Source organism: Pimephales promelas, chromosome 3 (assembly GCF_988280905.1).
Source record: "Pimephales promelas chromosome 3, fPimPro1.hap1.1, whole genome shotgun sequence".
NCBI lineage: Eukaryota > Metazoa > Chordata > Actinopteri > Cypriniformes > Leuciscidae > Pimephales > Pimephales promelas.
The window spans coordinates 21977477-22004307 of NC_142771.1; the positions used below are offsets into that span (position 1 = coordinate 21977477).

Here is a 26831-nt window from a genome sequence, read left to right on the forward strand (position 1 = left end):
ATAACCTAATCAGACTGCGAGAATCCGATCTCGGTTCTTCTCTAGGCCGTGGTATAGATGACCACCTCAGACCTGGAAGCATCAATTCCTTTTAACCTCCTCAGATATGATCGCTTCCCCTTCGCCTTGAGCTCTCCGATGCAGTGAAATCAGATCAGAGGACAATCGCACTCCATCATCTGAATACGAGATCCACCCGGCACCGTGCAAAGAAAGTCCGAGACAAATTCCCGTTATCTTGAGAAACTTTATTGATGGTTATTGTTATGCAGATCATAGTGCATGCACATACAATGACAAGGAGAAAGCCTGTCCACAACACGTACTTAAAGCAGAAAGAGCAGAATCACAGCAGTGGGTAAGATATTTTTGCCAAGTTGTGTGATGTGACGCACACAGTACACAAGAGGATATTTGCAGCCGGATAAATTGAAGCTGCTCTTTTGTTTGTATTTAATGCAATTGAAACTTTTATAAATACAAAATAAAGAAAAAAATGAGATATGTGACAAACACCTCTAATTAGGTATACTTGTAAACAACATGAAGGGAAGTCTTCGCATATGCACAGCCAAGCTGCGACTCTTCAAGAACACCTCGACAGCTTGTTTGTGTAGCACTTGTAAATGACATAGTTATCATTATTCCTATTTACATATAGATATCTTTTTCACAAGTCATATATTTCTCAGTTTCTCGATAATCAAACAGTTTCAAAGTGTAAAGGCTGTGTTCTAGAAAATAATAGTACAAAGGATGTCACATTAAAAATGATATCAAAACGAAACACTCGGAAGCAGAGAACCAAAAGAAAACGGACAACGGAACGTCTCACAAGTGAGAAGTGGTGGTGATGATGAAAAAATTGCAGGTTGTGTGTGCAAAATTGTACAGTTGACAAAAATACTATGATTATATCTACATAATGATTGCATTACTTGTAAAGTGTTGATATAAATCTGTGTATGATTCCATAAAAAATGAGACACCTTTCTCTAACAGTTGGTCTACCACACTAAGTCTAAAACATTATACAGTTGTGTTTTTCGTATAAGAGAACATTTTCACTGCACAGATCAAATTTAATACACTGTTTATTTTTTTCCCACTCTCATCTTGTACAAATAATCAGTTTCTTAACTTCTGAAAAAAAAAACAAAAAAAAAAAGAAAGAAAGAAAAAAATATATATAACCGGCGCAACCGTCGCCTTCTTTTTTTTTCTTTTTCGTGTTTCGTCTCTCTCCCGTATTATAAAAGTCAGCATTTATATCAATCGACGTACTGGAAGTACTGTAATATAAAAAGAACAACTCGTGGTAGGCCTAAACTAGCGAGGGTCTGACTTAAGGACTAGATAATAGTTAAACGGTAAAAGACTGTCATGATGAATTTTTGGGGAGTTTCTACGAGCTGCTATGTATAGTCTGAATATACACATTGAACACCCCAGGAACATAACCTTTGGCTTTGAGTAATGACTGATATAAGACAGCTTAAATAATCGATACCTCAGTGGTCTCTTTGACCGGCTCTGTGTCTTCTCTGCGCTCGGGGACCTACGCCGACTTTACTGGCAGTCCCCGGCCTTTCGGTCTTCCCACCACGCAGACGCCCGTCTATCTACTGTACGCCTACCCACAACCTCCCGCGCACTCTTCCTCTACGGCACAGAACCCAGAAGCGTAAGAAACCAAAAGAAAGACGAAAGGCGATGTCAACATAAGCGTAAACCACTGGACGACTCTAGTCACTTACACTCTTACAAAATATGATAACCCCAAAGTGACTTGAATATTTATCATACATAACTCATTTACATGATAAAGCCCTAACAATTTGTATCTTCGTATTTTTTTTCGTCTTTTTAAAATCTAGCAGCTCTCTAGATCACCACAGAAACCTCTACAGCCAACAATCTATGTAATCTTTAGAAATTAAAAACCCACAATATTAAAATACACAGCACAAAATATCTGAGGTATAAGATGAAAAATATCCGTTTTTGTCTTCTCTCTCTTAAGAGATGCTAAAATGATGCACTACTGCATGTATTGCAATACCCAGGCCTCTGAATTACTCCTCCTTTACCCCCACAGGAAGATTCTCAATAGGTTTTGAAAGGTTTTCTTTTTTTTTTTCTTTTTTTTTTTTAGTATGGCGCGAAACGACTGTATCCACCTCGGTATATACTAGCCTGCAAAGAAGAAAGAACGAGACCCACATCATCGGCGTGGCTTCTGGTCTTGGCATCAGTCAAGGGAGCGAAAGCATTCTGGAAGAGAAGCCACGGGTTTGGACACGTTTAATTGACACCGCTCAGAGGGGACCTCCGCTAGCATTCAGGCTATTTACCGTACATACCCCCCAGGACACAAACCAATCACGTTCCATCATGCAGCAAGCACACCGACACACCTCATGCCAGAAGAGATGCATTTAGCTACTTAAAAACGTGAAAGGGGTAAAAGAAAACATGAGTTAACAGAGCAAATTATAAAAAAGAGCAACATATATAGAGTTTCATTCGCTGCAAAATCATTTTCTTAAAGGGTTAGTTCACCCAAAAATGAAATTTCTGTGAATAATTACTCACCCTCATCCAAACCTGTGAGACTTTTGTTCATCTTCGGAACACAAATGATGATATTTTTGATGAAATCTGAGAGCTCTCGGATCCCACCTTAAACAGCACTTTAATTACCACTTTCAAGGGCCGGAAAGGTAGTAAAGACATTGTTAAAATAGTCCATGTGACTCCAGTAGTTCAACCTTATGTTATGAAGCGTCGAGAATATTTTTATACGCAAACAAACAAAAATTACGACTTTATTCAACAATTTCTTCTCTTCCGTGTTAGTATCTGACGCTGTTGACATTGTAAACACAGCGCAGCAGTTTCCAGCTCAGCATTGGCTGGATCCTGCATCAGTATCACACACATGCGTTGTGACGCTGCTCACGTGAGCTGAATAAAGTTGTTATTTATTTATTTATTTTGCATACAAAGTATTTGCATCGCTCATAACATTATATTTGAACCACTGGAGCCATATGTACTTTTTTAACGATATCTTTACTACCTTTCTGGGCCTTAAAAGTTGCAATGATCTTGCTGTCTGTGTTAGGGATAAGCTCATGGATTTGATCAAAATTATCTTCATTTGTGTTTCGAAGATGAACGAAGGTCTAACAGGTCTGGAACGACATGAGGGTGAACAATTAATGACAGACATTTCATTTTCTAACATTTTAACCTGTATTTTCGTCTTATCTTCAGGCAAAAATCTGTGAAAAGACAAATTACCCAAAACAAAACTGTATAATATATATCTGAGAAACATTTTTATCTGAGTAAAAAAAAATTTTTTAGGTGTGGTCACAATTTTGCAGGCAAAAAAAGGAAATATTTTGGTAGTAGTGTAGATGTATGTCAGAAGCGATATAGCCTCGTGGGAAGTACTCCAACATCGGGCGAACTGAGTTTAGCTTCCTGTCTAATCTTCACTGTACTATCCAATAAAGAGAGAGAAAACCAAAAAAAAACTAAAAAATAATGCTCACACAGAAGTAGGGTTGGGTATCATTTTTTTTCCCCCTTTCTCAATACCGGTGCCAAATCGATAATTTTAAAAAGGTACCGGTGCCTAAACGGTGCCTATATTTATATCTCTTAAAAAAGAGATATAAATATGAGTAGTCTAATAAAATACAACAAATTTACATAACAAATTCACAATAAAACCTAAGCGACCTAACCCAAATACAATAATTGAACACTAAATAACACTACAGTAATGACAGAAATGTAGTCTGTATTCTTGGTATGCCACAAACTAGCTTTAAATTTCAGCAGTTCTTTTCACATATTTGCCTTCTCTGGAAAAATACGACACCTTTCCTGACTTATTGCATTTCCTCCACAAGTTGACGCGAAACCCATCGTGGAAGAAGAACGCTGTCATGTTTAGCACAACTGTGGCAATGAGCGCTCATCAGGATCAACTGAATGCTGGATTTTCAAAAGTATCTGAGGTCCACGGCTCTATTTTAGCAGTAAACTTGCACAGCATTGTTGAATGACTAATTTGTTAGATGTACGCCAGTCTGTTATTGTATGGACATTGACTTCACATTTTTACACTAAACATGACGTGGAACAAATAACGAACTGATTGTTTGTGTAATGTCAGTCAGTCCTTGGCTGATATTTTTATTCTTAAATGCATGTAAGTGAATATGTTTTGTCATTTAAGAAACCGTTATAATGATCATGATTCATGTTAGTTGATCTATAACACACAATGGGCACCATGTTAGTACGCACCACAATTTAGAGAATTGTATCTCTCACACACCCATATTATGATTAGACAAGATGTGATGGCATATTTGGAGGATGGAGAAACAACTAACGTTATTTACCCATGGCCTTATTTGTCCAAGTAGTTCAATCGGTATTTTTAAGAAAATGTTTTACATGCAATTTACGTTGGATGTATATTTTGTTCTTGCAATGTTGTAGGCTATTTGTTGCAATTTTGGACTTTTGACAAACAGTCTGAGATATTTGAGTGGTGTGTGTAATAAAACAACACTCTTTGAAATGATAATTGTATTGCATTGTTTTAAACACTAAATATTTTACTTAAAACATTCCTCAGATACTTATTCACTTATTTATAATATACGTTGTTCAAAAAGCAAAAGTAGTTTCAATGTAGCTAGCTACTTTTTTGATAGTAACTTGTAGTGTACAGTAGCTAACTACTTTTCCAAAACGGTAGCTTGACTGTAGTTTAACTACTTTAGCTTGTCAAACTACAGTTTCAGAGTAGCTTCCCCAACACTGCTTACACACAAGTCACTTTCAAAACCAGCAGTCGTCTGTTGGTCAATGCGTTGAATTAGCGTGACAAACTGAATTGGAAAATGTTTGTGTGGAATTCTTTCGCCTTTTTGTGAAATTCCCAATTCCGTGGGTTCCTATTCAAATGATTAGATTTCACCGGCAAAAATTTGCTGAGCAATTGTACGCGACCACACCTTTAAAGAAGTTTATTCTTAAAACAAGAAAAAAAAAAACTATTTGCAAATGGTGTAAGAAAAATAAACCATTTGTATATAAAAAAACTCTGAAAACAAGAGTTATTAACTTACAAAGAAGTTATAAGCAAGTTTACTGGAAAACTAGACAAAAATACAGATTAAGAAGTTGATCTTTACCGCGTGCGTTTTGTATGAAATGTGGACATTTTGCGATCAAAAGCAGTTCACATACAAACAAGTCGCAGTGGGGACCCGGAGACTCCCGACGGTCGCACTCTTTCATCAATCCGTCTCTCCTCTACTCGCTCCCTCTTTTAGCTGTTGCTACAGCACCACTTAGGTGATGGATTTAATTATCAAAATGACTAATTATTCCATTAAGGGGAGCGCACGGCTAGGTGATATTCACAAAATTAGAAATATAATAACTAACATGCACTACACTGCCAAGAAATTAAGACATTTATCACGTTTACTGGGAGGATTAATGTGGCATTTCAGCTGCCGTTAGCACAAGAGACAAATTCAATTAAGTTTAAGTGAGGAGATGTCAGCAGTGCTAAAATCCATGCAGGAGGAAAAGGTGGGAAGAAAAGGGAAAAGAATGAGCATACATGACAAGCGTGCACAGAGAAAAGAGCAGGGATGGGATAAATAAAGGGGTAATGAGGAAAGAGAAAAAAAAGAGAGAGGAAACGAGGAGGAAGAGGCAGGTACAGAAAAAAAAAAAAAAATTCGAGCTCACCATGGCACCAACGCTGTATGTGGCTGCTGGAGCAAGTGCGTGGTTGTAGGGGTCGGCAGCATAAACTCGTCCGTAACTGTGGAAACAAAGAGACGGTCGGATTGTGCCGGCAAGTTGAAAATCGCTCCTTTTCTATGCAAAAACAAACGTCATACAGTCATATACAAGACCACGGACTGAAGTAACTACGTACTGTATGGTGAGTGCTTAGAAAATGACAATCAAATGCAGTCATGCTGCACAGGGCAGAGGAAGACATTACTGTTGGAAAGTTGAAGGGAAAGTTGTGCAAGACATCATCAGATGGTCTGCTCATTCTTATTCCGTGATTACGGGATGTCAGCGCTTACGGCAATGTATCTGTTTGTACATACAAGCTTTGGCAAATCGGTATCAAGAGGAACTTGCTTGTTTTTCTAGTTCAATAAACTTGCACAATAACCCTTCAATTTTTTAGTAGTTTAATTTAGCCATATTGATCAAAAAGGGCAAAAAATACACCGCAGGAGGAAAAAAAGCCAAACAGACCAGAGATCAATGTTTTATAGTACTTGCCAAAAAACCAAATCAAAACATCTGTTCATTACCCTTGATGAGAATGTTCCAGTTTAATGTGAATGTGTGGACTTTTCAAGTGTCTTTTATCCTGAGATCTCACATTGTTCCCCCTCAAAATACGAGTTAAAACAACCTGGAATATCTGCTGCTTTGAGCATTGTTATGCATGCGTGGTGTTTGGACCAACTCGAGAGACGATCAAAAGGCAGAGAATTTAGCCAATATACATATTCCCCCACTCCTGGCGATTAAGAAGTTAATCCACTGCAAATTAGACTACAGACATTGTTATTCACTACACAGTCGCTCTGTCTTCATATTTCAATGAGCGGCCAAGTATTTTGTTTGACCTGCGTTATCTGTGTTTACAGGGGTTAGTTTTAATGAGAATGCAGTGCAGTGATCAAACCTGTGCTCTTCAGGAGCTAAGATTGAAAAGGTGACCCCTAAGGATACAGCACCTGGTGAATTACTCCTAAAGAATTAGGTAAGGGGAAAACGCTGTTTGGATGCTGTGGAACTGGGGCTTTTAATGGCTTGTTTGTGTTTTTTTTGTAGCAGTGCTACACATTTTAAGCTTAAACTCGTCCTTGTGACTATCAGTTTGTTTCTTTCCAAGATTCGTCATAGTAGACTCTTCCTGCCGCCCATCGAGACAGGTTGAAGGCAAACCCCCCCATCCACCCCCTGATTTATGAGACTGGTAAGCTCTACGTTTGTTAATGAACACCAGTGACTCGAACATACAGCTAAATTAGATCTGGGCCCAGAGATACAGGTTAATAAATCTCAGATGGCTGGGATATATCTGCATTATTGACTTGATGCTCATTATTTTGGAAAATGTGTGCTCCAGCAGCGCCATTCCTCTAAATGTATTGACTTTTCCCACCAGGAGACCACACGGACAGCTCATTTCTATGATTTCTTTAAACAATGCCGGGGTGTACTTTAGGGGCTGCAATGCGAGTTGCGCTTTACCATCTGATTACGTTGGTTTGTGAACGTGTGGCCTTCGGGGTTATCAGCAATTATTGAACTGGGACAATTAGACCATAATTTGCAAGTTCTTCAGTCTCCAAATAACACATTCCAATTGTGTTTTACAGAAAACAGCTGATGTCTTCAAGAAAGTGTCGTCTGCTAAATTACAGCCTCGTTAGCATATTCATTTTCCCTGGTCGAGGCAGGGAATGAAGAAAAAGAAGAAAGGCTAGGGGGAAAAAATAGGGTTGTCACAAAATCAATGTGTGGATGGACAAGTCCATTCTCCTTTCGGTATACCGCAACTCAAACCAGTGACAATCACACTAGTGTCATTCCCAAGATCTAGCCACCTATAGCCAATGTTCAAGACACCATACACTACATGAGCAACCTTGATACCACAATGACATCACCACTAGCACTACACGCCTGTAAAATAATAACAAACAAACCAACCAAAAATAAAATCAAATGGAAAAAAAAAAGCCCTCTCGAGTGCACACACACACACACACACACACACACACACATACAGATCTGGATGAGGGAGGGAAGGGCGATGGTGGAGAACTCAAAGGAACGATGGAACACAAGGAAGATTAAGAAAGGGGAAAAAAAGGAAAATCACAGATTCCAAGCTTGTGACAAGCGTGTTCATTTCACTCTTCAAGGAACACATGCCTCTTCCAAGCAATGCCATGGGAGAGAGAAACAAGACGAGAACGATGAATGCGATGCCTTCCAGCTATCCTCATGCAGTACTCCAAAACTAATCCACTCGTCCAAAAAAGAGCATTCAAGAGAAACGTAGTGAGAAAAAAACGTAACATCTACTAATCAAAGGGGGCAGAAATAAGGAGACAGCCGGGCAATAGAAGCACTCACTGTCAGGGTGCATTAAAAATAGGGGGGATATGCTCGCTCCCTCATGGGTGCATAGAGAAAGTGAGGGTGATTTGGTATTCATTTATAGTTATTTATTTTACCTGAGGAGGTGTTACAAGAAATTTCATCTGCTGCAACGAAGACGAAATGATTTCTGCAAGAGAAGATAAAATTTACAATACCGCCTGCTGACTGGCTGGATGGACGAGAGGTGGGGGGTGTAGGGGGGGGCGGGTTAAGGGATTGGAAAGGGGGTAGGGGACGGATGGTGAGGGTGCGGATGGGTTTTGGTTCATAAGCAAAAACAACCAGAGCTCTCTGTGTGCGGCCCTGCAATAACGCTGCACGGGTATCAACATGGAGGAAGAGGGAAAAGCATGCTGGGGGATTAGAGATGCAAATGCGGGAGTAAAGAAGAGGGGTAAAAAAAGACATATACAGTATATCAGAGATGAGACTAAATCAAAACCTCGGACGGGGACCGATTCAATAGAAACTGCAGCTGCGCTCGAGACGCTTTTGATTTCGCCGCTCTAAACGTCCTCTGCTCTGTAGACCCCCCTCCCTCCATCACTATTGTTCTGTAAAAGTCAAGGAACTGCATTCACAGCATTACTGAATAGCGCCGGGATGGCCTTGATCGGTCACATAAAAGACGGTCGTCGGGCCCGTTAGAAACACCTGAGACTGCGACCATTATACATGGATTATATTGGAAATCAAAGCAGTTAATATTATACATCAAAGTGCTTATGTCATACACCGTAAACTGTTCTTTGGAGTGAGACGAGAAGAGAAAGAAAAGGAAAACTACCTTTGTATTCACAAAATAACTAGGCGCACTTATTATAAAGAAATAAATAGTACATTTTGAAAAAAATATTTGGGGTAGATATGATTAAAAAAAAAATTCTTTTGAAATTTCTATTCATCAAAGAATCCTGGAAAACATATAAAGATAATAAAAATATTAAGCACTATTTGCAACATTGATATCGGCAATAATCAGAAATGTTTCTTGTGCATCAGTGATGCTGAAAACTTTTAAAATGTAATAAAATAGAACATATTATTTTAAATTGTAATAACATTTCATAAACTAATTGCAAAAAAAATTGGTGAGCGTAAGAGATTTCAAGAAAATTATAATTATTATAAGTCGTATTAGTCAACATAAAAGTCAAAACTGACCATATTTACTTTCTTAATGCATGTTCCTGGCCATCTTGTGAATGACTGAATGACATCTTTAATCAGAATTTAATAACATGCTCTTCTTCTGAAATGACTTTTTTTCCCCAGCTTAAGTCACTTAAGACCAATGTCAAATTATTTAGACAAAGTTTTTTTTTAAATTATTATTATTATTAAATTGTTTTTTAACTAACGAAACTATTGGTTCAATCGACTCCCAGTGGAAACATGCAAAAAAAAAAAAAAAAATTAAATACTGTCACTAAGTGATTAATGTCACTAAGAAATAGTTGGATTTTGGGAAGAAAATTTTATTACAAATTGCAAATCAGGATGACTATAAAATTACGTACATTAAGAACAATAAAAAATGCAATTGGTTTTGGTGACCATTCAAGACAATTCCAGTGCTATTCAATAGTGCTGTGAATGCAGTGTAATTCAATCATAAATGCCACTAGGTGCCAGTAAGTTCAATACCACTACCATACAGCCAAACGTGTGCAAAGACTAAAATTAATTAAGAAAAAATTCAATTAAGTCCACCTTTAATCTGAATTGTGAAATATAGATTCAATTTAATCAACATTTAATGTTTACCGATTTAAGTCAGGAGTATACACTACAGTAGCCTTGTTATATAAATAAAAAAAGAAAAATCTAAGGACTCAAAAAACTTAAAATGCAAACAGGATTGGGGTAAATGGTGCATTCTGGGTAAATAAACATGACTAGCATTAGCCATATTATTGGTTACATTACACAAGCTTCATGAGTCACTTCACAGGTGTGACAAATGATGTGTCATGGCTCGATCTCACGTCTAATTAGAGAAATTGGCCGCCATATTGCCGGGCCCATTTTTAATTGCCGCTTGGAGCTATGTTTAATAACTAAATGAATCATTCATTCCTGCTATGCATTCAGATTGAATCGGCCCTCTTAATCATGTTAGGGGGTTTGTTTTGAATACAATATTCTATTTGGCATGACAGTATTGACCGTCCCGATGCGCAAACACACACGCACGTAACATGCGCACTCACTCACGCACACACACACACTCAAACACACAGGAGTAAAGCTCAATGCAGACATGCTTTTGAACACATGCATTAAATGGTGCACTTTCTATAATTCATAGTGCCTTACAAAATTAGATATGAATTGGCTTCAGATATGACTACTCCAATCATACACATTAAAGACTACACATGCACTTCATGAAGACGCTAAAGTCGCAAGCACTTCATATGAGCAGTAGTACACTAGACTACACTGTATAATGTTTCATCTCTTCGTATCAGCAATTAGTGGCCACTGGCACGTCCAGGCAAAATGCAGACACCTGGTCAACACACTCAGGGGTGTAAAGCACTTGAGTAATTGTACTTCATTTTCAGAAAAATAAAGTATAATTTTTGGAAATATGTACTTCACCAAAAACATTTGTAACTCTACTCAAAAAACATTTCTAATGAAAACATTATACTTTTTAGTTAACGTATGTGTAAATCTTTCCTATATTAAAACATTCCGAAGTTTGTGGTCGGTTATAAAAATGCAATAATAACAATAATAATACAAATTTAAGTAAAGTTTTCTATTTGAATATATGTGACTTATTCCAGTGATGTCAAAACTGAATCTTCAGCATCATTACTCCAGTGTTCTGTGTCACATGATCCTTCATACTCTAATATGATGATTTGCTGCTCAAGAACAGTTGTGTTTCTTAATAATTGTGTGAAAACCACAATACATTTTTACAATTATTTGATGAATAGAATTTATTTGAAATAGAATTATGTCTTTACATTCGTTTTGATCAATTTAATAATTGCTAAATAAAAGTACTGATTTCTTAAAAAAATGGTATAGTGTATATTTTTGTTGATCTTCATTATGTCCCTTTGAATCTTTTAAATAAAATGTAATTTTCTCACATAACTGTATTCGTCAAATATTCATCATTGAAGAGATGCAAAGCTGTTTAATTACATCATTACCATTTTTGACGACAAACACTTTAGGCTATACATGACATTCAAGTGTCAACACTTTCTATGGAAAAAGTTTACTTTTAACTTAGAAATAAGGTATATTGTTGTCACTTCAGTATAATTCCTCAGTGCTTTTTACACCCCTGAGCATGCCTGGTATGCGTTAGCAGCATAATTTACTAATAAACTGAATGAATGGACTTTGATACAAGAGTTTAAAGAGTTGCCTCAGCTTCCCGCACAACTGTTACCCCAGAGGGTTTCAGCTCAGTCCAGGGAACGCCAGAAACACGCACAACGGGCCACCTCAACCTCTCCTGAACAAGCATCGCGGTTACAGAGGTCATGGTGGGTTGTAGAAAACCGTGTACTCCTGACCCACGTGTCCCCGGCCCGCAGCTGTTCAGATGGGAGCGGTCGAGCCTTGAGCGGTGACTTCAGAGAGAGAAACGGCCCTGACCCGGACTCCGCATCCCAGCAGAATCGACCCTGAACATCTCGGACAGAGAGCGAGCGAAGCTCTGACAAACAGCAGGAACCAGATGCAGAGGCTAACTGCTAATGAGACCAGCTGCGGGACGGCAGGGTGTCGGAGTGCGCCACTTTGTTAAGATAAAGCTTTTGGGGTATTGATATCCGCCACCATGGAAGGCAAGAGATCAACTGCAGTCAAAACACTTGCAGGATTAGCGGAGATCAGAGATGATATCTTTCACACGAGGTGATAACATCTAACAACGCTGAGAGGTTATTTTAATGGAGGCAGATTGAACGATTAAACTCCAACTGTCTAAAAAACGTTACTCATAGAGACATGAATAATTAATTTTTTTATGAGGGAAGAGAGATTATAAGTCATTTACATTGGGAATGAATAATTCAATCGTTTTAAATCTAAAAATTTTAAAAAATGAATGACTTCTCAATAACAATCATTTATAAGCTAGGCTTTGTCATGAAAGACTAGTCTTATGCAAACTCATTTACCTTCAATTTGTATCAGAAAACCTAACTTGTATGTTGGGCTGCGGTTTCAATTTCCCAAAGCTGCTATTACTCTCGAAATGTGTCTAAAGGTAAACAAAATAATTCAAATGTTATTGAGAGGCCTCTTCATTTGCATAATCAATCAAGCAGGTTTCTGCAGAGAGAGAAACAACATTAAGGAAACTTTCTGAATTTAATCAGTTCCAGCATTAGCATTAGCTCTGCCCACTGGCAAAGCAATGACTATGTCTACTAGTATAACTACATTTTTAATACAAACTGAACCACAGGCAATTTTGAGGGGCTCATAGAACATAGTAAAGGAGAGACTAAGATCTGTATTACTGACAAAACACTTAAAGCTATTGCTGAAACACATCATTCAAGTCTGTAGCAGGACGAGCTGTGCACAGACATCTGATACCCTACGCATGAGCAATAGTAATACTGATGCTTAGCTTAGAAAGTAGTGTCACAACTGTTTAATTATCCATTTCCCAATAAAAGGATCAGAATTCATGTTAAATAAAAACAGAAATGATGTAGATGGTCAGAAAATGTCAAGGTAGGAAAACTTCTTGCATTTATTAAAATATTAAAGGGATAGTTCACTTTGAAATTAATTTTTGATATGTTTTAGCTTACCTCAAGGGCATCCAAGATGTAGGTGTCTTTGTTTCCACAGTATTTTCAAGTTTGATATTTTAGGTCAAACCGTTCTTGTCTATCAGTCATATAATTAAGGCATATGGGGTCTTCCTCAAAGAGCACATTGATGGCCTAAGACACGAAACGAAGGGTTTGTGTGAGAAAACGAACGGTATTTATATTGTTTTTACCTCTTGTAACCACAGCCCGGTCCAAGTACTCTGAAGGCACGGGCGCAAGCGCCGGGTAGCGCCGGAAATAATCCCTTGCGCAGTTGCAAAACAAAATCAACGTTGTCTGTTGATATATCGAAATGGTCTTCCATTGCAATTTCCTGTATATCTAAATATGTTTAGATCTTCGCAGTGAAAGGTAACACTTCTGAAATCTCTGTGTAAACAATGAATGACGTCGGCTACATGCGCAAGAGATCACTTCCGGCGCATGCGCAGACCGAAGCACCCTCGTCCTCAGAGTACTTGGACGTGACTGTGATTACAAGAGGTAAAAACGATAAAAATACTGTTCGTTTTCTCACACAAACTGCTCGTTTCGTGTCTTAGACCATCAGTGTGTACTTACATTTACGAGTCATTAAATCACGTTTAATTTGGACTCCTCTGTGCATGCTCTTTGAGGTGGACCCCATAAACCTCCATTATATGACTGACAGACAAGAACGGTTTGACCTAAAAATATCATAATTGAAAATACTGTGGAAACAAAGACACCTACATCTTGGATGCCCTTGAGGTAAGCTAAAACATATCAAAGATTAATTTCAAAGTAAACTATCGCTTTAAGTATAAGTCTTCCAAATATTTAAATGAATTCTTAATGCAAAATTAGTAAAAGTAGCTGTGAAAAGCTATCTTATAATCTATATTAGATGTCCCTGACTGTATCTACCATTAAAAAGTTTAAGGTCAGTAAATTAAAGTAATAATAATAATCATTATTATTTTATTCAGCAAAGATGCAATAAAAAGATTATTCTTTTGAACAGTGCTTCATCAAAGAATTCTAAAATTATTAAGTATAAATCATAATAAAAAATATTAAGCGACACAGCTGTTTTCAACATTGATACCAATAAGAAATGTTTCTTGAGCAGCAAATCAGTATATTTGAATTTCTGAAGTATCATCTAACACTGAAGATTGGAGTAACGATGCTAAAAAATTAAATACAGTAAACAAAATACATTACATTACAAAAGAAAGTTGTTTTTTAAATTTCACAATATTACTGTTTTCACTTGCCACAAGTTTTAAAAACAGGAAAAAAATCTTACTGACCCCAAACCTTTGAATAGTACTTCTTGATGTACTTCTTTTTTATTTAAAATGGATTCTGTTCAATTTATTGGTAAATAAGTAAATACAATATATGAATGTTTAACTTGGACAAGCTAGTGCATCTTTACATGATTGCCTTACCCGAGAGTAATCGAACCAACAGAAAATCAGATTACCGCTATACCATAAAAGATTTCTCATAACAAGAAGCCACAGAACAGCAACAAGAGCCCTTGGAATCAATAGCGTGGTTTCTAAGGACGGTATTACTCTAATCTCCGAGGACATTCTACTGTATTTTTCAGAGAAGTCCATGCATGTAAGGAGGACACATGTGATTATTGAACTGATCATGAAACCACCCAGCAGCCTGGCAACAATCACAAACACTAAAGACTCTACCACATGCAGCTCACGGCCGGCAGACATCCAAAAGTGCGCTCGGGTGCGTTTCGTCCCGATCCGTGGCTAATGGTCTGCCTTTGCCGCGGACACTAGGATCTGCGTACCCACAAACACCCCTGAGATGATTACATAAACATGATGTAATGATGATGAGCACCACGCACAACCGGTCGGGTGTGATTCACGGCACACAACTTTCAACATGCATGCAGGGACACCGTTGACAGATTATGACAGCACTGCAAAGATGACAAGATAATCAAGTGTTGCTTCATCTAGTTATGGCTGCACAATATCAGTTGTGTTACATGTCGGATGACAGCATTACGATCATTATTTGGCATTAACAGTCATGAGCAGATATGCTTTTGTGTCATGCGAATGTTTTACAATCACATCAAGGCTCCGAATTTGCTTTATTCTTGATTGCGTGCCATCTGCAATAAGCTTACACTCACAATTGACGAGAGAGAGAGAGAGAGAGAGAGAGAGAGAGAGAGAGAGAGAGAGAGAGAGAGAGAGAGAGAGAGAGAGAGAGAGAGAGAGAGAGAGAGAGAGAGAGAGAGAGAAGAAAAGGAAATCAAAATCAGCCAAGACGACTTCCTCTGGTCGCCCTGCCAAACGGGCTTTTGTCTCATCTCTGAGGAACTGTCAGGTCTATCCCACTTCATTCTGCAGTTACAGTTGCTCCACCATGGATGCGCTTCACCATTACATTTGCAATGACATCTCATTTGATTTAATTTGCCAATTACTGCACTGGGCATCGTGATATTCCCCATCACCACTGGCGAGGGGAATTAGGCTAATAAATCAGGCTGGCCTTTTTTTTTTTTTTTTTTTTTGGAGCGCACGCCTGCCTCTGCTCGTGACAAAGGGAGAGAGTTTGACCTCAGAGGAGTAAGGGTGAGAGAGAACGAGGCTGGGTTGGGTGTTAAGGGCCCCGCTGGAGGGCCTAGTAAGGTGGTGTTGTCAGTAGTATGCAGGCAGCGGTGTGTGTCTTACCTGTCACTGTAGGCAGCGGCGGTAGCAGTAGCAGGCTGAGTGTATCGGTAGGCAGCGTAACCACCCTAAGAAACACAACACACACACACACACACTCGCTCACATGGGCACCTCGACAACAGATGTTTGGACTTTTTATAAAATGTGTTTGTGAGAAATAAAAGAGCAATGGTGGGGGGAGGGGGAGTTGGGTTTGATGTTATGTGCTGTGACAGAGACTGTACGACTGATTCTCATGGAGATGAAGGGGCATGGAGGGCTTTCGGAGAGCAGCACATGACAACGTCGCATTCGTTCACTCGGAGTTCACGATATCGGCGCACGCAATTGGCGGCATGCTCCGAAAGATGGGACGCACATGTCATAATCATAGTTATTAAATATGCATAATCTAATTACAAAGCAGCAGCCTTATGTTGGTGTGAGTCAACTTAGTTTCTTATTCATCTCATGCATGCATCTGAGGATTAATTATGTAGCGCTGTCATACTACGCTACTTCTTTTAGCCAAGGACAGAGAAAGACATTATTTCAACATGTGGAGCGGCAAAAAGGCCAAACAAACACATCCAGTCAAAAGCACATATGTGTGCTGATTTAAACAGTGTTGTTTCATAGCCAATGACTGTGCGAGATGGAGCTGCACGCTTAAAATACTCCCACACGGTCAGTGCTGTGCTGTGGATTTTTTTAAAGACTTTTTTTTTAATGATCAATTATTGTATTTTAATTTAGTGTCAACCATTTTTTTTTGTCTTATCTAAACCCACAGCCCCACTATATCCTTTATAAATAGTAAAGCAGATATCAGCCTCTGTCTGGGGTCTTTAAATAAACGCAGAGTGTCATCAATACAAATATCGTCATTAATAATCTTTATTTAAATGAATTATCTTTATTTCCATCCATTTAACTTGTCCAAATTATTTCTGTAATTTGTCTTTCATTTTATTTTACACTTGATTTACTTTTCAGAGCTTGATTTTCTTCATTAGTGATTAAACTTCATCAAACCATCAACCAATAAAGTAAAATAAAGCACTGGAAGTTGTGAGTTGTGACTGGGACCAATTTTGACACACATCCTCGAACCTGCTTAAGGTGAGGAGGGAAATAATCCTAAACAAACCATGGTTGGGAATATCTAATTTGATTGGTCAGGCGATGTTGTTTATCTTACTAATAAACTGACAAACATTTAGTCTGACATCCAAGTTATATTCTTTTTTTTTTTTTTTTTTTTTTACAAAACTGTAGATTAAAAGCAATAATTCTCTCACAATTGGGCTGTTTTACTAAATATTCAGAACAGCACTCTTGCTTGTGTGATGTTGTTTAATGCAATGTAATATTTCCTACTATTTGGTGTATTTTTGTACTGTTGATTTTTCTCTAGGAGGCACAGCTTCCTTTACCACTCCTATTAGCAGTCCACAGAAAACACCAACCGATAAGTCCATCTGTACACCTCTGCTCTTTCTCTGTTTCTCCAGGGCTTACTGGTCTCCTGACCCTGCTGTTCTCCACACCAGGCCTTCAGGCTGTAGTAATTACTCTTCCTGCACTCACACATACATAACAGCAGTTGCTTCTCACAACCTTCTTCGTGTTCCTCACCCTCCCACTTCCACGCAGCTCACCTCCGTCCTCCAACTCCTTCCATTATGACTCACCGGGTAATTCGACACTCCCACTGCGTGGCCGGCCCCTTAACAAACCATTTCATTTACTCGCACAACGCCGAGCCTGACACATGGCCGTGATGCAAAACCGGCGTGATGAGCTGCGGAGCGGGACGGCCGAACGGGGCCCCTTAGTCACCAGGGCTGTCATCTCTGACAGACGGGGGCCGCGGGCATCTACATGTCTCTGAAGCTCCATTAGGCTTGGTCAACTAACCTCGGGGAAACTGACAGGGTGTGCAGGTGCGGTGAGAGCAGTGGTCAGGACTTTAATGCTGAGATGCGCATCTGCTGAGCAGCCACAATTTATCATTATGACTCACGAAGAGAGAGAGAGGAACAGATAGGGCTCCACTGACTCCTGACTGCTTGTATCTGTCTGGAGTGCATGTGGACATATCATGGTTATTGAAGCACATGGTGCTTTTCTCATACTTTTACTTGTGTGTGTGTTTGCCTGCCACGGCCGCTTGATGGCCTGAGCCGACAGGTGGGAAATAATGCAGAATAAGGGCTTCAATAAAAAAAGTTCTAGTGCACATTTAACATTATTACACGTCTCTGTGGAGTACTTGATTCTGATTGGTCAATCGCAAAAAGTTATTCCCAGATAACATGTTTAAAGACCTAATAAAATTCAACTCAGATCAATATTTTGTGTCTAATTATTTACTTATGTGGCAAATGCCCATGTAATGAGTAGTATAATGTACATCCAGCCAGTGGTTCTCTCAAAATACCATCATGCTGATCAAGAGCCGTTCACTTCACTTCGGGGTCCTCATCATCCCGTACGGCGTCATTTTGAGAGAACCACCGGCTGGATGTACATTATCCCTTACATATGCAACAGTTAGTTGCAGTCCCAAATCAGACTAGATTGACTATAACATTTTGTCAGCATCTGGGACGTGCTGATATTCACACTATGCATTAATGGTAGTGAGTTATATGAAGTAGGTTCATTGAATCACTGAATCATTCATTCAAACAATTTGTTCAAAACCGTGAAAGAAACAAAGGACTGTCTTCTTTATGAATAAGTAATTTAATCATTCACTCAACCGATTTATCCTTCTTATGCGACACACTCTATCGTTTCAATGAGCCGTTTGCGGAGGAACACGATTACGTTTATTTTACTCTTCTGTATTTTTTGAGAATTTTGAAGTCTCAGCTTTCAATAAATTATATTATTTTCTCACAAAATAATCAAGTTTTGCTGCTCTTTAATGTGGTGATTGTTGTAGCTGCATCAGTTCAAACAGCAGTTTAAAAATCAACTCAAATGTCCATAGCTTGTAAGTTAAAGTTTAAAAAAAATAAATAAAATAATACATTTTTTTTCCAATCATTACAGATGTTGCAAATGGATTTGCTAGTTACAGTGTGGCTTTGGGCATTTCTGGATCTTCTAGAAATGAAAACTCAGCCACATGAGGCAAATGTGAAGCACTTTATATTGCAGATTAAATCGAGAGATATTACACACGCTGTGGCATTTATATTTGGTAGATCTTCCTGCCTTATTGCACCCCTGCATGTGGTATGTGTTCAGTATTTCTTTAACTTTTAGCCCATCTTAAGGATGTCTGTTCTATGCTATTGTGGCTTCATTTTTCAGACCTTATCCAACATTCAGTACATTTAGCAGAGCACTCTGCAAATTAAGATTGGTAATAAACAAATACAGTTCCTGGATAGTTTCTAATGAATATTAGATGATCTTATCGCAGCGGAACAATCAATCCCAGCCATTGTGGCACTGCGCTAATGACAAGGGAACAGAGGAAGCGTTACAGCAGCCTTCCCGTCATTTCCACGCACATTTGTACCCTGTACAATTTGTTTTGTCCCAGAGGAGGCCGAATTGGGGGAGATACATCAGGCTGTGTCAGGCTCAATGAGACCTGGCCTTGAGGAGAACAAGCTTTCGGTCCCTGCTAGTTACCCCACCTCGGCTCCAGATGCTTCTGCTAATCTCAAAACGTGACACTCCAGATGAACGCAAACATGCCCGGAGATTGCCAACGAACGCGGTGAAGATTTGAAAGTTCCCCATTCATTAAAAACCTACAACTTTACATGAAACCCCTTCAATGCTCATTTTTTTCTCATTAAAATGAAATTTGAAAAAGTCTTGAATTAACATTAAGAGATCAATCTTTTGGAATAATTTTAGATTATAACACTGATTAATACTCCGTAACCAAAAATAGTGTATTACTTTCTGCTCCAATTTTCCCTATATAAATACATTTCCCCTAACAATAATGATGAATCTGTGTAGGTCTACTGTAGGTACAGGTAGATGGTTTGCACATTGTGCAATCCCAGGATGCCATGCTCTAATGTTCAATCTTAGGTTACTCTGAGTTTCACCCTATCTAGAAATAAACTCATTTGTTACTCACGTGTGAAAGTCTCTTGACACAATTAATGAAGGATGAATTAAAATGCTAACAATAAAAACAACAATGTATCAGCTGGTCGGTTTACAGTTGGGGGGATGAATGGGGCGGGGGTGTGGGCATGTACATGAACATTCAAGGACGACATGCGAATACTTACATAAATATCTGCACCATAAAATCCGTCCTGGTAAACAACACTGGAAAGATGCAAACACACCCGCACACACAGACAAACACCAAACAAAACACATCAATATTAGTGCATGTTCCCATGCAAGCAATACCAACCCCACCTCTAGCCAGGGTTAGTGGAACAGAATAAGATATACACACGCACTGAATACTTTCCAAAGGCACTAATAACATCATTTTAGAAGGAGAACGTGGAGTAAAGACTTTGTAGAGGGGTCACAGAGAGCTGAAAAGTACGTTGCCTACATCATTTTTTTAGTCTTAAGCTAAATTACAAAAATATATATTTTTAAATATATGTGAAGAATTTTGTGTAAAATCTGAGAAAAAAAATATAATTATATGTTATCCTGGGGTGCGTTTCCCGTACAATGACGTAGTTCGCTGATTCACTACCATAGTACGATGCATCGTTGGAAAAATCAACTAGCTAGTTACGACTGTTTCCTGAAACCCACTGTCGCAAAGTATCGTTCAACCACGTTGGTTTCGCACGTGGTGGAGTATAACTACTTTTAATGAAACTGTTTGAGATCCAATTAACGCTAGATTTGTTACAGACATGTCATTTGAGGACTATTTTTAATTGTTCTCAGTTGTTTTGCTTTATTACCAGACTCAATATTTGGCTCGTTCTTACATAGTATGCACGTTCACACATGCGCACTCTTCAAACACGTTACTTCAAATCTTTTGACAAACTAAAAGACGTAAATTCCATTTGTATGTATTCTAAATAAAAAACACCGGTTGTACTGAATGTCAGCTGCTTATTTTGCTCAAGATAAGGATTCATTACCTCCAAATGTCATGCAATATAGAAACAATGCCTCTAACCATTGGTCGAGAGCTGTCGTTCAAACCACACAACTTTGCGATGCTGTTTGCGAATGTTCGTTGGAACGATGGTTTCGGGAAACAGCGACTCGTTGAACTATGCTGATAACGACGGAACTTGCGACCATAGTTGGCTAACGATGCTTTCGGGAAACGCACCCCTGGTTAGGAGTTGCTCTAAGTATTACACTTCTGAAATTAATTCAAAACCAAACAAAATCCATTCACACTTTTGTTTTGTAGATAATTTCAAGCGTGCTATTAATTTATTTATAATTTTTCCCCATTTTTAAAATCTGAAGATCTTGAAAATCTCTTCTTGACAGTCACTGGCATTCAACATTTTACTTAAGGTGACAATGATGTCATTGTAATATACAGTACTCCTTCCTAAATCCTTCTGTATTCAGTTGTTTGAGAGGATTTACATAATGTTACATTACATAAAAGAAACGCTTAAGGCCATCGACCATGACAGAACGACATGACAGTTCAGTGTCACCATTACTTGCAGGATGCACGGGCTACATGCTGCACTGGTTCTGTGTGGTGAGGTCGAGATGCATGCATGTTACAGCAGCCCGGTGACGAGGGGGAGCGCTTGTCAGAAGGTGAACTTGTGTGTGTATGTGAGAAGGGAGTGTTGCTACTTACCCTCCATAGGCTGGGATGTGTGGGGGAGGAGCGGCTGCCCGGAACGTATTGTAGACGGTGCGCCCTCTTCCTCTTAAGTGTGCCCCTCTGTACGCCGCCGCTGCCGCCGTGGCTGCTGGGTAAGGGAAGCCTGGCACTGTGCGGAAAACATACAGTATATACATGAGGAACAATTAAATACTAAAAAAAATAATATAATAGTACACAACATACAATACTAAAATAACACAGGGAACCATCATTAAATAAATGTAAAAAAACAGGCTTTTCATGCGGTTTTCAAATAAAAGAGTTTGATGTACTGTGACATCACCATCATTAACTCCCATTCAGTTTTCAGCAACTTGATGAACCACCCTGATGAACGACAGTGTGAACTATGCTGGTATGCAAAGATTAACGGTAACACTTTACAATAAGGTTCATTAGTTAACTACATTAGTTAACATTAACAAAGAATGAACAATACTTCTTCAGCATTTGTTAATCTTTGTTAATGTTAATTTCAACATTTACTAATACTTTTTAAAAATCTTGCTAGCATTAATTAATGCACTCTGAATTAACATGAACAACAATGAACAGCTAGATTTGTATTGACTAACGTTAACAATGAATAACAAATACAGTTACAAATGTTTAATAAATGAACCTTATTGTAAAGTGTTACCATAAAAGAGTTCATAAAGAGTTCATTTACATATATAAATGCTTTAAAGGTGCAGTAGCAAAAAAGTCTGAGAGGAGAATAGTCATGTAAAACTAACTTTTTAACACAAAACCTTGGACAGTCGGCCGATCATTATTGCAAAATAAACCCATGTCAGACTGATTACATAGCTAGTTGCTCAAATAAGTAACTAAATGGACAAAGTATTAAAGTACTGAAATTATTTTAATATGTAAGAAGAAAGATACATGGAATATTTTTCTTTTGCAAGTAACTTTCCCGTATGGAATTAAGTAATCTAAACTAAGTGACGTAAATTGAACAAAGAAAATAAGTTTAAATAATTAAAATATAGAGGTTTTTTGAATAATTTAAACTTTCCGTGTACGTTTCAATGGTCTGTTTCAAGATTTTAATCGGGCAATATACACTGAATCAAGCCATGCTTTTAAACTGTATGCCTGGAACACAATACGAAAGCGATTTTAAAACTGTGTAAATACAGCTGGAAAACAATGGAAAATGCAGTATTATTATCCATACATGCACGAGGGGAACACCAGTATCAGAAAGTTGATTTTATTTATAAAAGTCGCTTTTATTTATACAAGCTTAAATTGAATAATAATATAAAATTTATATACAGAATTTGTTTTTAAACTCTTGCCTGCAAGAGTACTTCCTTCATCACAGCATGATTTTTATCAGGGTGCTATGATAAAAGAGATTAAACAAGAGCAGTGTTGCTAGGGACGGTCAAAACTATACAGTTATATAATGTAATATTTGACTGCAGAATGCCCCGATTGACCAATCAGATTCAAGTATTCCAGAGAGCCGTGTAATAAACTGCCAAATGAACTATAATTTCACAAGTCGAAACTAATATAAGCTGTGAGGAATGGTGCCCTACCTACATTTACACCTGCAATTAGCCAAAAACTCTAACAATGAGTACTAAGCAAACTACAGGAGACATATAGACCTCTGAGGCTGGGTGAAAACAGAAAGCTCTGTATTGTTGTTAAATGATCATTAAGTTTAATAGGGTGTCGGTGGTGAAAATGACTTTTAAGAGGCTTAATTTGAAATGGATGAGAGGAAGAAAGACAGAGGGGGTTTGTGAAAGCTGCTTCGTTCTTTAACATTACAGGTTTTCAAAAGGAGATCATATAAATGTCTAATAGGAGCACTGAATCTTTCATTTACACGATTAAAAATTCAGATTTAAGGAAGGGGATTGTGTGATGTAGAAAGGTGAAAAGGATTGTTCCATTTGACTCTTTGTCACCTTGGATATGTCTCGCTTTCACGCAGTGCACCACAGCTGTCTTAGTATTAAAGAGAGAAATACATTTTACAGTCCAATTTATTATTTTTCTTCCTACCACTGAAGTGTGTTATATTTCTAATGTCAACATGATTCTGATATGAATAAATGCTACCCTTTTTTAATGATCAGAAGCATGCACGTATTCCATATATACATATATTACATTTCCATGTTATTCATCTCTTTAAATGTTTGTGGTTTATTAGGAGGCTAAACAACAAAAAGCAGATGATGCAAACAACTCGATTTTGAAAAACGCCTATGAAATATGAAACATTAACGCAGCATTTTTTTTTTAAACGGCAATGAAGATTCATAAGTCACATGTATTCCTCCCTCCTTCCATTGGAGGCAGCCCATCTGACAGCCATTTTTGAAATATGCTGCATACACGTTTGCATATTTGCAAGAGCTTCACTTTGATGTGTAGAATGTGTCCTGAGGAAAATAAATATGAGATGTATTTAGCCTGAATATTTACAGGATAAACAACTTAGACTATGCACTTTCATTTAGAACGATGAAGGGTGGAGGGCTAGATGAAAACGGAGAGAGAGGGAGCTACAGTAAGTGGCGCTGAATGAGAAATGGGAGCGTGAGCAGCAGCAGTGAGCTCCAGGGGGATGCAGGAGAGCTAGTCCGTTTTATTGCTTTGAGAGCGATTACAGTCAAGCAGATGCTCTGGCCGACGGGAGGTAGCCTCCGCATCAAAGCCATAAAAGTGTACAACTGCTTTGTAGAGCAATAATTTCTCTCATTGGCTTTTGTGTGGGAAGTGTTTTGGGGAGGGGCGGTTGACGGGTGGGCTGCAACATTGCAGGAGGTTCAGGGTGCCCTGTGCATCTCACGCTGCAACCTTACACAGTGCAGCAAACCGCAGAGATTATTTTATGAATGTAATATAAACCAGACCACTTTGAGATTTGAGAAATCTCACAGCTTTCAGATAATATAAAATGCAATGCTTTATGTGTATTGTGTATATATTATTTTGCAGCTTGAGGTAATATATTGTGATTTACCAACGCATTCTCATCATAGGGCGTCATATAGTGACGCTTTTGAAATTTCGTCTAAATCCAACGCTCATGGCACCCTTTAGCGTCAATATAACACACACAGAGCTTTATTCGCTTATGGTAGGTTCAGTTCTGGGGTAGGGTTAGGGTTAGACCAGAAGGCGCCTTCTGGCCCATATATATCTGCATCTCATATTGACGCTAAAAGGTGCCATGTGCGTTGGATGTAGACGAAATGTCAAAAGCGTCAGTATGTGACGCCTTGGGATGAGACCAGGCTAGATTTACTCATGTTTGTTAAAAGCTATAAGAATAAGACTATCTACCTATATATATTTCTTTTTAAAGAAAATTTAAATGTATGTGCAAAAACACACATTATGAAAATAAACCAAATATATATATATATATATATATATATATAATCTGATAAAAAATAATAATTATGAAAATAATGAAATGAAAAGAAACATAAAAATCTAAATCAAACAAAATTATGTAATTTTGTCATTATTATCAAATAATGTCAAAAGACATTATGAAAAATATTAATAAAATTATTTAAAATAAAGTCTGAAATTATTAGAAATAAACTAATAAATGATTCTGATGATTCTATTTATTCTTAAAATAAATAAATAAATAAATAAATACATAAGGATAATTACAAATTAATTAAATAATTGAAAAATTAAGTTGAGGGGTGGTTGTTAGTTAGTCAGCTAGTGAATTGTTGGATAGCTGACCACTGTGACCCATCGCTATTTACTTGCAGTTATTTTGCTTTAAAATAATAATAATAATAATAATAATAATAATAATATATATTATAATATATATATATATATATATATATATATATATATATATTATGTAGACAGCCACTATTCACATACACTGTTCTTTACAAGCCCTCCCCAAATCTAAGCTTCTAAGCTTCAGAATCCAAATGTATGTTATCTCACTGTGAGCAGTCTTTTGAGACACTTTTCAAGTCTTAATGAATGTACATTTTTTACACCTCTGTACACAAGTCAGGGTCATTTCATATTGTTTCTTCCCACAATGCAATCTCAAACGTTCAGTGTACGACACAGAAGCAGCCACCAAAGTACTTTCATCTCTCTTTAAAAACGTCCTTCCTCTAAAAGCCGCTTGTTGTCTTCCACGATAGCCTATCTGCACAAATTCATTCCATTTTGCTGCTGCCTTTATGAAAATTCTCGAATTCTTCTCCCGTACTTTGTTAATTGCCCGTCATTTTTCGAACTTATCATTCAGTATTTGCGAGTTCAAAAAAGCCCAGCAATGTTGAAAGTGCCAGAGGCGGTCGCCGTCTCTCGTTCAGTCAGGACTCAATCAAAGAGAGAGCAAGGACAGTGATGTCATACTAAAACACTGAAACATTAGTGCTGCGAAACTGTCAGTCAAAACAAATGGCCCTCTATATCATTACGACCGACCATATTCCATTTCAGTTCATATGGTCGAAACTCCCTCAGCCTGTCTGTTTCGTCTGAAAATTCAATAATCTGAATGTTGGGCACAGAGAAGTCGCCCTTCCTTTCCTCTCACTTAAGGAAATGAGTTTAACAATTTGTGATTAATTATTTCTTTGTCAATAAACATTAATGATGACAAATTGAGGTCAATATATGAATGTGCATGTGTGTGTGCCGTCAGAGAAACGTGATAGTCTGAGTGGTCTTATGAATGTGATTCTTCAACTTATGTCTAAGGGGTGATTGTTAAATCAAACAGACTTTGACTTTTTCTTTGGTCATAAGATGAAAATCTATCATAAAATATAAATGATATCTTTAAAGCTATAAAAATCAACATCAAAGATCAAAATAATAATAAAAAAAAAATAGATGTATTGTGTGAAAACATCAAATGTCTGACATTTTCACAAAACCAATTCTGACACTAATACTTTTGGTTACAGACATTAGTGTCAGTGATGCTTGAGATAAAATGATACGTGAGGTGTGAAATTCTTTCATTTGAATTATTTTTATTTTCTTAAGAGTGCATGTGTTATCAGACAGCATATACGGCATCTAAAAATAATTGCTAGAGCTGCATCTTTTTAACCTTGTTCATATGTGTGAACAAAAAAGCCCAGAACATCAAAAGGGACACCCACCATCCAGGTCACCCCGTTTGAACTGTTGCCTTTAGGCAGACGGCAAAGATCAATTAACGCTCAATGCGTAAAAAGAAAATTGTGCATTATGGCAATACTCATAATGATTGGCCCCTCT

The 26831-nt window shown here is 37.8% G+C and overlaps 1 protein-coding gene across 8 annotated transcripts in view; it reads right to left on the bottom strand.

Annotated features, from left to right (window-relative positions):
• Positions 1-227: 227 nt before the first annotated feature.
• rbfox1 (RNA binding fox-1 homolog 1) overlaps positions 228-26831 on the bottom strand; it is a 252524-nt gene continuing 225920 nt past the window's right edge. For 7 of the 8 annotated variants that reach the window (XM_039686223.2, XM_089128490.1, XM_089128492.1 and 4 more), the window contains 5 exons: positions 21543-21678; positions 20017-20056; positions 15764-15828; positions 5794-5869; positions 228-2274 (listed from right to left, as the gene is read on the bottom strand). In XM_039686223.2, coding sequence (XP_039542157.2) covers positions 2152-2274; positions 5794-5869; positions 15764-15828; positions 20017-20056; positions 21543-21678 — 440 coding nt within the window. In that variant the 3' untranslated portion in view covers positions 228-2151. Of the gene's footprint in view, positions 2275-5793; positions 5870-8324; positions 8378-15763; positions 15829-20016; positions 20057-21542; positions 21679-26831 lie in introns of all 8 variants that reach the window. The other variant, XM_089128491.1, reaches the window with a different exon arrangement.